Source organism: Stylophora pistillata, chromosome 1 (genome assembly GCF_964205215.1).
Source record: "Stylophora pistillata chromosome 1, jaStyPist1.2, whole genome shotgun sequence".
NCBI lineage: Eukaryota > Metazoa > Cnidaria > Anthozoa > Scleractinia > Pocilloporidae > Stylophora > Stylophora pistillata.
The window spans coordinates 35435530-35450564 of record NC_142519.1 but is presented as its reverse complement, the minus strand read 5'-3'; the positions used below and the strand labels follow the sequence as shown (position 1 = coordinate 35450564).

The following is a 15035-nucleotide window of genomic DNA, read 5'->3' as shown; positions in this document are numbered from 1 at the left end:
GGCTCAATTCTTTCCGTGCTAGACATTTTAATCGCTTGTTGTGGTTGAGGATAATTAGTTTCATAGGTGGTCATGTTTGGGTTTGTAAAACTGACCTTGAGTTTTACCCACACTGAATATCCTGTTTAGGAAATTCCCACGGTTAGCTAACCTAAACATGTCTGTGATTTTTACATCAAATGCGAGGGCACTCCTTGCTGAAGTTGGAAGATGTTCTGTTCAGACTACTAAAATGTTTTGTTCCGACTACTAAAATATTTTGTTCAGACCACTAAAATAACTTCAAGCGAAAAGCACATGTTTTTTATATACCATAATAGTAACGCAACAAAAATGTCCTCAGTAGGGTGGTCCCGTCATAAGTCCAGTCTCACTGGGGGGTGTGAGATCCTCCCACTGCGGGTCCTGGCCCGAACATCCTTTCCACCTCTCCAATACTTTTGGAGACTTGACACTGATTTCTGTGTAACTTGTTTCTTCTTCGCCCTTTTCTTGACCTTTCGAGTAACGACTCCCCACCGTAAGCAGCGCTTTCACCTGATTCACCACTTCCAAATTGAGTACTGCTTGCTTCCAGATGAGGTAGCCTCTGTACAGGTCTCCTTAGAAGCCCTTTCTTTGTCTTCAAAACAACAGTACGAATCAAGCCGTCTTTTCCAGGAAGCAATCTTTCAACTCTTCCCATCGGCCACTTTCCTCTCACTCCGTCCTCTCTACGAGGGCGCCTGTAGGATCTGCGGTAAGGACGATGACGGCGACGATTCTGTGCCGGACGCTCTTCTCCCTCTTCTCCTCCTTCATGATCACCATCTCGTTCTTCTTGTTCATCGCCTTCAGGGCGTTCCTCATCAGACCTGCGCCTATATCTGGGACGTGGTCTTCGGCGGAGTCGCCTCTTCTCCTTATCATCCTCCTTCGGTTTAACCTCTCCGTTGGTAGCGGAGTTGGGCCCGCCACGGGGGCGGCGTCTCCCACGACGGAAATGTCGATAGTTGCGGTAGTAGTTTCTTCGGCAGTCCAGAGCATATTTGCTTCCTCGCACAGGGCTTCCACCTGGTCCTGTCACGTTGGCTGCTTCTGGTCCCTTCGCTCCTGATACAACATCAAACTCCACTGTCTCCCCATCTCCAACACTGTGCAAGTACTTCTTGGGATTGTTCTTCTTGATGACAGTCTGATGAACAAATATATCCTCCTTGTTGTCATCTCTGTTGATAAAGCCATAACTGCTCTTCACGTTAAACCACTTTACTGCACCAGTCACTTTACTGGCAACAACTTTCTTCTCAACCGGCTGTTTTTCTTCAACTTGAGGCTCTTCAGTCGTAGTCATGTTGCTCTTGTTATAGCCTCGTAGGGCTCTGCTACTAGGTGGTGTTTCCCCCAAAGGTCTTTTGATGTTCCGTCTGTTCCTCGATTGATGGCGTCCTCTATAAGCATTGGCTCTCTCTGGGTTTCTTCTAAGCTGTCTTTCGACACTCTCGAGTCTCTTGACTACCTGGAGGTAGTTTGGCTTCAATGGCAGAGCATCGCTTTTCCATAACAGCGGTACTTCATAACGCTTATCATCAAACTTCAGTTCCTCGTTGAACTGTCTAAGAGACTCTTCTTCCTCTAAGAACATAGGTGCATTCCTTTTATCTACAATTCCAATAGATTCCAGCTCCCAAAACTGCTTAAGACTGTCCGTGACTGGATCAATGCACACGGTTGACAGCATGGATTGAGTGTTCTTGTAAGGAAGACCCTCGATGGGTCCTCCTACAGTCCATCCAAGTGATGACTGTACTACAGTGGGAGCATGAGTGGTTTCCCCTTTCTTGCATTTACCACTCATAAATGAAAAGTAAAAGTCTGCTCCTATCAAAATATCGACGTTAACTGGTCCACGAGGATACGAGTATCAAGTTTTGCGGGCGGGGGTAATCTTCTAACCTGATCTCCACTGGTTCTAGTGGTGTGCAGATCTTGTCAATGGTGAGGGCCTCCATGCTACCTGGCGTTGAAATGTTTTCTTGAACAGAGGCGAGCGATAACCTGACTTTTCTCATTCTCATCGTTTGACTGGTTTCTCCCCCTAACATGGAGACACTAAGGACCTCAGAAGGTCCATCAAGGGCAAATGATTCGGAAACCTCCTTGGTGATATAAGACCTTTGGCTTCCTGAGTCAAACAAAACCCTTACTGGTGCTCTCTGGAAACCGTTTGAAACCAGCATGGCTGTCCTAGTCTGTAATAAGGTTTGTTGCATCTTGGAGTTGTACGAAGCCACAAATCCACTTAATGTTGTATGTCCCTTTTTCTCCGCGGTAGGATCCCAGTCACCATGAAGTATAGTGTGATGACGCCGGCCACATCCTTCAACCTTGCACTTGGGTTGGCGGCAGACTGAAGAATAGTGGAAAGTATTTGCAGGCTTTAAAAAGTTAAAACACAGCCGGCTCTCCCTTACTAACTGCCAACGTTTGTCAACTGACTTTCACTCAGACTGGACATTTAAGGGTTACATGTCCCTGCTCACACACATGGCAAGCTGCATAACTTCTCCCATTTGTCTCACTTGCTAATAGAGCAGCTGCTGAAAACACTTTCTCTCGGGTGTTCCTTACCCTAGTTCCATCCTTGTCCCATCCCCCACCTCCTCTGGCTGTCCCACCATTCCCACCAATCATACTACCATTCCTTTTTCCGACCTCCTTGGAAATCACTTGTTTATTCAGGAACTTGAAGAAAAGTTCAAGATCAACAATTTCTTCCTTTGTGTCAGTTAGTTCTAATTCCCATTTCTCGGATAACTCAGGTGGAAGTTGGGTTTCCAATATTGGAAGGAGGATACAAGAATGGGTCGTTGGCTTTTCGCCTAGGGCCTCCAGTGCTCTAATCCGATTCTTTAGCGTGTCATGGAGATCTCGCAAAAACTCTACCCCTTTCGTTTGACCTTTGTAACTGGATAATTGACTTTACTAGAGATGAAATAATTATTCTTTTCCTACAAAGCGATGTTTCAGAGCATCAACAGCATGCTGATAATTAGCACTAGTGACTTGAATTCCCTCGATTGTGTGATAAGCAATCCCTTCAAGTACTGAACGCAGGTAGGTGAACTTTTGAACAGCAGGCACATGGTCATTATCATGAATAGCAACCTCGAATTGATCCCCAAAATTTTAAAATTTTAAAACATCTCCATCAAACTTGGGTAACTCAAGTTTTGGTAATTTTAAATGTGACTGTGCTCCGCTGAACTCGAAGTAATTTGTTCGTCTGCTTTGGAAATTGCTTCTTTAGATATATACCCTTGAGCTATGTCTAAAGCATTATCAATCACTCGTTGATAGTCAATCCACTTTTAAACTTCTTCAGCAACTTCATCATCAGAAATAAGGGCAATAATTTCCTCTCTTACCTCACTGCAACTCTCCATGTAACCATTCAACTTTTGAACACGATTTTCCATTCTTATGACGTTGTTGCTGGGACTTTTGCTTGTCTCAAGTATTACTTGTATCACAGCATTAATGTCCATCTTGAGGATAATTTCTTTACTTCTTAACAACTGAAAATTACTTAACTGATGATTGGCAGACTGTGACGACGAAAGTTGACCAGTTGATGCTGCAGGCACGTTGTCAGCTGGCAAGGCTTGTTTAGAGCCTATATGAGTCGATTCCTTACTTTTGTTTTGGAAAGATGGAGGATTAGATTCTTCTTGTTTTATAGCAACGATAAGTCGAGCCATTAGAGCTGGTTTCTTTCCTTTTGCCGGTAATCCTCTCCTTTGGAACTCAGCTTTGACTAAGGAAAGAGACATTTCCCTCACAATTTCCTCCGCTGACGATGCACAGTTGTCTGCCATATTCAATCCTGTAATCGTTTATCTCGATGTTTACTTTTCTCCTCAGTGCTTTGCTTCCCCAAAGGTTTCTCGAATCCGGCTTCGAAGGACCATAATGTTCTGTTCAGACTATTAAAATGTTTTGTTCCGACTACTAAAATATTTTGTTGAGACTACTAAAATAACTTCAAGCGAAAACCACATGTTTTTTTTATATACCATAATAGTAACGCAACAAAAAATGTCCTCAGAAGGGTGGTCCCATCATAAGTCCAGTCTCACTGGGGGGCGTGAGATCCTCCCACTGCGGGTCCGGGCCCGAACAGAAGAGGAATAGCTGTGGTAGTAGAAGGTAGTAGCAACGAAAGAAGAGTAGAGAATAAAGAAGAAAATTACAGAGTATTGGTATCTTTCGTTAAGTCGTCCAAGCGAGTGGCAAAAACCCCCAACAATACTTACGAGTAGGTTTATGATCCGGCTTGAGAAAGTTCTCTGCTGGAAGGTAAAATGTTAAAATTATATCATTGCATAGGGACCAGAGAAGATATTTATCCTCTCGTGGTGGTGATCATGAATTGTTCAAAGCTGAATTGCGTCAAACAGGTCGCGAGGGGGGATCAAGTTTGACCCCACATTTTTTTTTAGAAGTAATCGAAAATCGCTTTGCTTCACCAAAGGCTGAACATTTCATTGCCCTTGTAGGTAAAACAGCCACGAAAATTTTCAACTATCATGATGTGCAGAACACAGATATATATATTACAAAAGAGATAATCAAGGCGATATCGATATCGCATTCGATTTAAGCCACGAAAACAAGACTTTCCAAATGAAAAGAGGATTTCGTAAACCTGTAGCAAACTTCATCGTAACCACCCTTGGAGCTGGCGAAGGCACAAAGTGTGTTCTCCTTTGCTTTGAAAATGTTCTCCTTTTTCAGGAACAATTCCCCCCTTTCTATGGGGATTTTTCTACTCGTAATATTACAGCAAGTATTGACCGGGAAGCCTCATATTTCTCTCTAAGGAATTGTTCTATCACAGTTAATCTCACTTTAGAAAATATACAATATCTTAAACCTTAAGATCTTAATTGTTCGAGAACGCATTTTCTTGACTGCAATGTTTTTGTCTGATCTTTCAGAACGTGTTCGGTGCAGGAAGAAATCGTTCTTCCACAGAAACGATAATTTCATCTGTTGTAAACGAAATAATTTGAGATTCAAACATAACATTGAAACACTTTATTGGCTACAATATTGCTGGAAAAAATGCCTTAAACTATTGAAAACAACGGAGAGTATAGGTATAAAGAAGCAGCATATCCTTTTTACACGAGTCAAACCTTTCAATAATTTAATTTTAATTTTTAATTTTAATAGCTTCGCCAACTGGCAGGGACACCGCAACAGCTTGCGCCAATTAGTGCGGGCCCAATAAACCCACCCAACCCATCCCATGGGGAGGACATCCATCACACAGTAATCTCGTGTGTGGGAAATTAACGTCTTCTATCCCAACCCTGCAGGAGCCGGGACCTCCATTTATTCATCCCTATCAGAGACGACTAGAATATCTAACCATTTCTTGATGTTATAGAGAGGCAGCAAATTCTTCTCAATTATTTTAAGACCCTGCGTGTTAGTCCGGCCGGGGCTCGAACCCTCGACCTCCCGCACAACAGTCCAGCGCTCTATCCATTGAGCTAACCGGGAGGCGGTTAAACAATATAAACACAAAATAATCAGTCCACGACACTGACACACCATTCAAAAACGCCGACTTCATTGGTGAAGCAATAAACGAGAACTGTAACACAAGCTTGAAGTCACTGTCATTGTTATAGCTAAAATGAACGATATTACGGTAAATGCCACCAGCTTCAGCCAGCCAGTAGCGCGACGTATTATTTCCTTATGACAGTACATTACAAGTGGGTTGTATAGCCTGAGACTGGTTCAGTCTCCTCCTCGGCTCCTGCTAAGTGCAGAGTAAGCGACAAGAAACGGGAAAATCTTTAATTATCAGTGATATTGAAATCAACAATGCCTGGAAAATTTCTGTAATTCTTTCTCTGAAGGTTTTACCGTCATCTCATCTTGAAGATGAAATATTCTAGAGTGTAGCCCAAATGTGTTGGTTGCTACGATATATGCAGAGCCATAATTAGGTGGCAATGGTTTGTGGGAAGGGGAGTGGGGCTCCAGCTCCTGTATTTCAGAAACCCCTCTTTTGAGCTTTAGCCATGACTTTACTTATAAGAGGAAAGGAGAGCGTATCGCAATTGAATTCCTTAAAATACGCTATTCACTTTTGAAAAAAGAAAAGAAAATTGATCTGCAAACAGATCCCCAAAATGTAGGGGGAAAGGAGAAAAATCTGGACTTGCTCTGCTTCTCAGTTGCTGACACTCTAACTATGTTAACGGTGCATCACAAGACTGCAATATTCGTTGATGAAGTGTGTACTATATATATATACAAATTTCAACATTTTTTCTTAATTCTACTTCTTTCTCCTTAGGAATTCACCCTTTATTACATAATACCGTGCAGTTCATCCATATAAAACTATCCACACAAACGCGGCTTTAAGTCAGCTAACAAACTGCATCTCATCTATTTCCCCGCAGGCTGTCTGGTAAACTTGAAAAATTATAACAAGCAGCAAGCTAAAAGCAGCGAGTGACCTGTGCACGAATGAGAACACGTTCTGTACGTAATTCCCACTCTTGACAATCGGCAGATTCACTAGGGAAAAAAGCAATCTCTTTTTAAACAACATTCATTTCGCTTTCCTAATTCTTCTACATATCCTTTAAGCATAATTTTTTTTGCAATTAAAACTCCCCTTTCGTTTACTCTAAGTAAAACAAAGGACAAAGAAGAAAATGAAATAGGCTGAGAAGCATATTTAGCTAAAAAGTCATTTTATATCTTGCAGTAATAAAAATAATTCTTATTTCAAAACCGCGAGAAGTCCAAATTTACCTTCCTTTAGGAAATATAACTTTTATGACGAGATACAGAGTTCCTGAGGTCAGGTTGGAGATAATACCTGCGACAAAAAATACTAAACCAGAGCTGGCCTGCAAGGAAAATCATACAACAAAATGGATTTGTTTTAAACAGAAAGAAAGGTAAAAAATCTTCGCACATCAACGTATATACAAACATTGGGGGAAATGTGCAAACCAGTGAACTACGCCGGTTAATGTAAATATTTACTCTTTCCATCGCTGGTAATCTCATTCAAAATAATATCGTGTATTAATTTACTACTTTATACTTGTTGCAGACTTAAGGCTCCTTCATATCATCGCCTGTTGTTTTACAGTCATTAGAATATGTGAGTTCTTAATCACTATTTGTGAGGCTGTGCAACAACTTGTTTTGCTTTCAGCAAAGTTTCCACTCAATTTCGGGTAAAATTATTTTTCAACTTTCGGCTGCATGCTATTGCTTTTGTGCATCTTCATTGTGATCTCCAGCGTACACACTAAATCATGAAGAACATTGAAATAGTACCTAATCGCGAGAAATTCAACTGAGGCTATTGCAAGTGATCCAGTGAGAAATAGGCGCAAGACACAACATGATTTTTGTCTCTGCCATTGAAATGTGTTTGACAGATTCTGACGCTGACTTTGGGATTTCGAAACGTAACCTAACTTTGTTTTTGGTGAGGGTGATACTGATCGTACGGTTAGTTTATTGTTGTTAAGTGAATCTCTTTAACGGGTTGAGTGATTTTTCATAAATGCTTATGATTTCTCTTCCTTCTTAGGTTGCAATTATTTACGCGTGCACAGAGGGTTCACAGGACGTGTTTTACGCCTACCTCCCCCTGCTCCTGACTGCCGACAAACTGAAGTTTGAAAAAGTATGTGCAAACCTTTTTCTTTTTTTTCTGGGCTTGAAAGATACTGAACGTTGTACTTGATCTTCTATAGTGGTTAACCAGTTACCTGGTTACTCATCCATTATCCTTTCCTTACTTCCTCCTTCCCCGTCAGTCAGCCAACTTTACCGTGAGACAGTAGAGGAGACAGAGAGACAGACAGATGGACAGACAGACAGACAGACTGACAGACAGACAGACTGACAGACAGACAGACTGACAGACAGACAGACTGACAGACAGACAGACAGACAGACAGACAAACAAAAAGATCATAACCTAATTCATTAAACATTTTAAAGAATTAAAAAATTGAGCATGCAGTTTTGTTCAACTACTGCTTAGGCTGGACTAATGACGAGTTAAATAATTCGAATCGCTTCCTTTTTTTCGCTCATACTAAACTGTTCATAGCCAAGAAAAGTACTCTATCATTCCCTTGATATATAGGGATCTCTTGCAATGTCGATTATTTATGATTTTTTTTTAATTTATATTCAATGCCCTGTTATGCTGCACAGCTGTCAGGGAACGACACCACGGCCTGGTTGGTCTTTTTGATGAGATGGGACATTTGACTCCGCGGTCTATTCAGGAAATGACGGTGCTATAAAGTAAAAAGAGTTGACCAAAAGTTTTAGAAGGATTGAATGGACAAGAATACCTAACAAGCTGTGACGATACTACGCCACAAAGGTGGGCGCCCTCTAACACACACAAAACACCAAGCACAAACAAGCCCGAGAAGACACGCCCCAACACAACTAAACGTAGGCCTACAAATATTTATTATTCTAAGTAAGACAATAAAGTAACTAACAATAACGATACTACAATGAGCTGAATTATCCACCTTAATTAATTTACATAATTTAATACGATAATTTCAGGTTACCGTGCACCTTCATGGGTGTCTCGCGTGCAAGCGATGTAGTGCGTCCGGTTTAAACCGTAGATATCTAACCCCATATCAAATTAAAGCTTATAGGACTGGCTATCAGACTTTACCAAAAATTTTTAAAAAATATAAATTGTCAGATTTTTCACGACTTCTAAATGCGAGCGCCCGAATCACCTTTTAAGAGCCACAAGTCAAAGGGAATTTGTTCGATTACACTCCAATTTTGACAGTAGCTAGTTTTGTATATAAACAACAAAAACGTGTCTCCGAACTTTTTATTTTTTAATTATTTTTTTGTCAAGAGCGATTTTTGTACGATCACTCCACATTGTTTTGTAACTTTTCACTGAAATTGAATATGGCAAATCACATACACGTTTTTTTTTAGCGCTCTCGCCCCGGAAACGGAGGAACACATTAAATAAGCGAAAAACAAAATTCGCTTTAACATGTAACGTCCAAAAGGTGATTCGGGCGCTCGCATTTAGAAGTCGTGAAAAACTCGACAATTTAGTTTTTTTCCAAATTTTTGGTATAGTCTGATAGCCAGTCCTATAAGCTTTAATTTGATATAGGGGTTTAGGGATCTACAGTTTAAGGAGGCTGGATATAGTTTTTCACTTTTCTGATTCAAGATATTTAAACTAAAATTATGAAGCTTAACTTTAACGAATCGCGATCGCATTTTCCCCTGAAATAAAGATATTATTGAAGAATCAGTTTGTTGTATATGTATTGAAAAATTCGTTACCATGGCAAAGTTGCTGGCTTGCAATGCTGGGTCCAAAATTAGACTTGACTTGAATTTTCTTAAAAACTTGACGGTGAATTTATTTTAGATTTTGCAGGCGTCCTTAATTCGACTGTCTTGGTCTACTTGACTGTTAAGTTTAAAAAATTCTGTCAGAAAGTTTAAGGAAAAGAGGCCTTTTTTAGAATTCATCGTTAACTTTTTTCCCTCTGACCAACTTTTTTCGAATTTTTGTAAAACACGCACAGAGCCGTTCAAAGTTAACGTGCAAAAAATAAAAAAAATTCCCCGAGCGGAAACGGAAATACGCAAGTCTAAAGTTTCAAATTTCCGAAAATTTCAACTCGATAAGATGGGAAATTGCGCATGCGCAACATTTGTGTCACGCCACGACACTTGCCACGGACCACAAGGTTTTGGACGTCTTTTTCGCCGAACGTCCTTCGCGCTCTTCTAAAGAGCTTTATTTTGCCAAGAGAGGTTCACCTTCTGGGTGGATTGCGCCTGGAAATGGCTGCTGCTCTATTTGCCTTCAAAGTGCTGGATTATTTTGTGCAAAGTGTCGGGATGTTTTGTTCCTCTTGGAGCTGATCGACGCGATGTGGTTGGCGATTTGCTAAGAATGGAGACCAGTGCTTCCTTCCCACCGTTGTTGTAAAGATCTTTTAAGTCATTGTAACACAGACCGCTTTCTGCGATTTTCTGAATGTTTTCTTTGACGAGGAGCCCAGGATGGAATCTGCATAGACCCCACGCCGAAGTTACGCCGAGGGCTTTGAAAATGTACGCCAAATAGGCCACAATTCTACGCCGTTGGTAGCATACTACGCCAATAATTGCCCCCGGGCCCAGATATTTTGCCGCCGCGCCGCCGCGTAAGAGAGGCGGGTAAGAGAAATCCTGCAGCTGGAGACTAGTTTGTTGAAGGGATGTCCATGTTCGCTATCAGGAGCAAAAACATTTACTTTTCATATTTATGCGTTCAGTGATGGTGCTTTATTTTATATAGCCATCGCTAGAAATCGAGGACACAAGAGCCGGCTAATATGGATTCAGGAACGTTTTCGCTTATCGTTGACAAGGAACTATGAATTTCCGTTGTTATCAGTTATCACTTCCGCACCTTATAATTTTAGAAACAATACTGTTCATAGAAACAGGTGATATTCAAGGTGTGCACCTTAATTTTCGCACAATATGCATTAACTACATATACTATCGTGCTTCGCTTGAACAATTTTGCATTTGCTAACTTGTCAAGAAGTATACATCTTTTAATCTTTGCATTCCGGCTTTTAGACTTTCACAGGTCAATGAGCTACAGGAAGTATAGATCCACTTCACATGACTTAATAGACAGAAGTTGGTCATTAGGTATACAGCGTAGACCAATAAATGTCCAAATTCCTGAAGGAAAGCAACCAATTGCTTACCTTTTTATCTATTTTGTCAATCTATGTTCTTAAATTTTAGGAATCGTCATGTCAAACAAATGACGATCAGCGTTGGCACAGAATACACACATGTTTTCTTACTTATCTGCCAGAAAAGGACAGCGACCTGAATACGAATCTATTCGATCCCCGACTTTCCGGCGAGACTGAATAATGCTTCTCATATCCTGAAAAGAAAGCATTTCGTCCGTGGGAGCGGATCACATCATCTCCTTTCAAATGCAGGCTGACGCTTTCATGAATGATATCATCACACTTCTTTAATGAGGGTAAACACCAGTTCAGTTTCGTTCTTCTGGAAAGTGTCTCATTTGATTGGCCTCCAGACTTTTGCTGTACTCTCATGCAGCTATAATAGCTTTCTGCAATGGCCTCTGGTCCCCCTTTTGCAAGTACAATATCCAGGATAGCGCATGATTGTGGTTGTGTGATCTTATAAATGTCTTCCTGAGAGTAACATAGCTGAAAACATTCTGTTCGTGTAAACGGACATTGTACTCCTGTCCACTGGCAAACTTCATCTTAAAAACGGCATCCAAAGTATTGAAGGGGCATGCTCAAACAGGACAAGACTAGCATCCTCGTGTTTCAATGGCTCATCATGAGTACCTTGAACCATAAACCAAGTAGGACATAGACTTTTCCAAATACCTACTTTTACAGCCTATTTAATTCTGTCCATGAAACGGAATGCCAGTCGAGGATCCAGATCCATTCCCGACTTCTGGTTAAGTTCCATGTTAGAAGCAACTGTAAGGACAGCCTCACATGCTCTTACGCCATAGGTACCGTACTCGCCGTGCTCTATTTCCAACTTCACGACGCCATCTGCCGTTAAAGCGCCACATTGTAGCCTTACCAGACCAGCCGCATCGAATTCCGGAAAACCGTCAAGGAATGGTCTGACACAGCAGATTGCACTCGTCGGTCTAGTGCATTCATCAGATCAGATGCAACACGTTTGTGATCTTCTTTAATGTCGCTTTCTTCTCGCGGTTTCCACGTAAACCGACCTCCAGTGACTCGGTTTTCCTCGTCTTTTGTGACAAGCCGGCCTTTCAATAGCTCCACTCCTTTCTACTTTCCACCAGGCTTCAACGTCTCTCCAGCTTTCTTTAATCGCGGGAAATGCACTGTATCACCACTAGCAACTTCTGATAGCTTTGGTTTAACCCTTGGCCACCAGAGTTTCAACTTCCACACAGGAGTGTGAAGCGACTGCACACGTAGCATTAGATCAACTGTTGACACGCCCCATGATATCCAAGCAGGCCAGCAAATCAACAACGAAGTCTGATCCGGCAATCATGTACTGGAGCTCTTCCTCTTCATTTCGATTTGGATACAATGCTTCAATTGCTTTCCAGAACGATCCATAGCTTTGCTCAATTTTACACCACTGTTCATAGGAGGAACTGGCATATCGCTACCGGTCTTCGAGCTGTTTCATCTACTAGCTGAAGGAAGGCAAATCCTTTCCCATTGGCAAAAATGGTATTGAAGACGTTGAATCTTTTCAGAAACGTTTGGAAGAAGATGCCACCAGGTGATTTCGAATCCTTGACGTCAGACACCCTCAAATTCAAGATGTGAGCAGCATCCCATGTTAGCTCAATTTGTTGAGCGCCAGACTGTTGTGCGGGAGGTCGAGGGTTCAAGCCCCGGCCGGACCAACACTCAAGGTCTTAAAATAACTGAGGAGAATGTGCTACCTTTCTATAACATCAAGAAATGGATAGAAATTCTAGTCTTCTCGGATAAGGACGAATAAACCGTATGTCCCGTCTCCTACATCTGTTAGTTAATTTGATTAGGCAGGGGACGTTAAAGAACACACTCACGAGATTACTGTGATGTGGTCTGGCCTATTTACTGGGAATTGGGCGGAGGGGGTATCCGTTAGATTCGCCTTTCATTGATTGTAAACTGCTTAGCAGTCTGGTAGAGTCCCCCACACAGTGTTGTAAAGCGCCATGACCTCAGGATATGAGCGCTCTATAAATAAAAGTTATAATTATTATAATAATTATTATTATTATTATTATTTATTATCCCATGTCACTGGTAAGGCCAGGTGATCCTCCCGAGTTTCGACGATGTCAGTTTCATGATGCCTCTAAGAGCTTTCTGCGAAAACCACTTGCCTGGCATGGACCATCTACTGCAATGCCACACAGTCTTGAAAGCACCTCTTTTGAAAAATGGTTTTCAATTGATTTGATAACAAGCTCTGCTAGCACCTCGTATGACGCTTGTTCAAGCTCTGTATAAACCCCGGGAAGCGACAGGAATCGGACAGGGAAAGCCAGTTTCATCACGGGCAACGACCGGTATGGCCTGCGGATTTGTTGTTCGGGCTGGGGTACCTTTATCCACCGTGGCCCATATGTGAGGTGGCAGTTAGGTCGAGGGTAGAGGATGGTTTAGCCAAACATTGATTATCTTCCGTTGACTGTTTTCTCCAGACAATAGAGAATGTCGTTAAAGTTGTTGCGACTGTGACCAATCAACCACATTAGAGATGAGCGTTTTGATCTATTGGAAACGCTGCAAGAACATCGTGAACAGTTGCTGAATGTTCGTGTTCCTTCAATAGCTACCACGGGAATACGCGAGGAAGATTTCCAGACAATTTTGATGCAATACAGCGTCCTTAAAAATACCATCCTTTCTATGGTAGAGAACTTGGATACCTTGGAGTAATATATCGTGCGTGGGGATGATGACAAGGATGAAGCTGGCGAGGACTAACTTCCACAACAAAAAACGGCTCTTTTAGGAGCCACAACGTAAAAGAAAGTCTTGATTAATAGTTTGCATTTTCTTAAACCCTTTATTTTAGGAGGGGGGCGGGGATTCCAAGTTGTACGACCGTTTTGGTTACTGGTCAGTACCTTGTTCTGGACAATATAAGTACGGAATATTATACACTCAGGACAACAAGTTCTAGTGTTTCTTTCAATCAAGAGCTCGCGAGCTACGAGAATTCACTGAAACTCAGCTAAAAGCAATAATCCACTGCCCACATTGAAAAAGAGAGGCAACACTGGGCGCGAGTAAGCGCGCCCTCAGTTATGGTATCGTCAGTGGGGACCCGCAAGAAGTTAAAAACAAATGCGTGTGCACTGCGCGCGCGTGCCTTTCTTGGCCCCAGGTTTCCACTCTTCTGAAAGAGAACAAATTCACCTTCGAACGCTCAGGTATTAGAGCGGTTGCTTGCCAATGCTCTCTGGATACAAGTATTGTACTGTGACAGACGTTCTGCAAAGATATATGCACTCAAAAAGATCATACATTTATTTATTTATTGGCCACAGCCGCCACAGGTGGCTTTCGTGGCTACGCCAGGTTGGTGAGGGTACGCCGGTTACGCCAAGCATTGCCTTCATCATACGCTTCAGTACGCCGACATCTTTTCGATCGCACGCCGGTACGCCGCAAAATTTTAAAACCCACGCCGAGGATCTTCGGCGTAACCTAAACTAAATGCACCCTGGCGAGGAGCCCGTTATTACCCTGTGAATAGAGCTTGTCTTTGAAAGTTTACATGCGTTCGTGGCGTCCGTCAAGAAAGTCCATGTCTACGAAAGCGAAGGAAGCGGATTTCACATGCGGTTGTTTATGTCAGCACTTGTTAGCTGCAACGGCACTTGTTAGCTGCAACGGCACTTGTTAGCTGCAACGGGGATTGAAAGAGGACACAATGGAGGGCACGTACATCTTCCAAAGCATCGTGTGCGTAGAAATCCTCATAAAAAAACAGCTTGATACACAGAAGGGAGATTGCTTTTACAAGGTTTTCCGTCAGGATTGAGAAGAGCGTTACCACCTTTAGCGAGTGTTTTGATGAGTGTAAGGCTATCGGCGAAAAACACTTTCTTCGACGATAATGTTTCTTTATTTGAATTTCCAGCACATCGTCGGAGTGTAGGAGTGTCGAACACAAAAGAATTATGGCCAATTAAAACGGTGTGACAATTGCGTAGTGCTGGAAAGGAAAGTGGTAAAAGATTGAAGACATTCGCTCAGGAGTGTACTCGAACATTCTCTTTGCAAAGTTCTCTCACCATTCACAGTTTTGACAGTGACTTGTTTACACGAGAAGCGTAGCTGCTGATATTTGCATGTAGGTAGCACCTATTTAGTGTTCCGGAAACCAGCCACGATATGGGAAAATAGCTCCGACGATCGCGA

At 42.0% G+C, this 15035-nt stretch overlaps 1 protein-coding gene and 1 pseudogene across 1 annotated transcript; both read right to left on the bottom strand.

Annotated features, from left to right (window-relative positions):
* Positions 1–355: 355 nt before the first annotated feature.
* Positions 356–1333, bottom strand: LOC148742246 (uncharacterized). Its single transcript, XM_088753316.1, has one exon. It carries the CDS (start codon positions 1331–1333, stop codon positions 371–373), a length of 963 nt encoding a protein of 320 aa, XP_088609442.1. The 3' UTR covers positions 356–370.
* A 9585-nt stretch (positions 1334–10918) lies between these two features.
* Positions 10919–13357, bottom strand: LOC148742245 (uncharacterized; annotated as a pseudogene).
* Between the last annotated feature and the right edge of the window lie 1678 nt (positions 13358–15035).

Bases quoted from the DNA above. Each gene is read 5' to 3' on its own strand.
- LOC148742246 (XM_088753316.1), bottom strand. From the start codon at position 1,333: ATGACTACGACTGAAGAGCCTCAAGTTGAAGAAAAACAGCCGGTTGAG.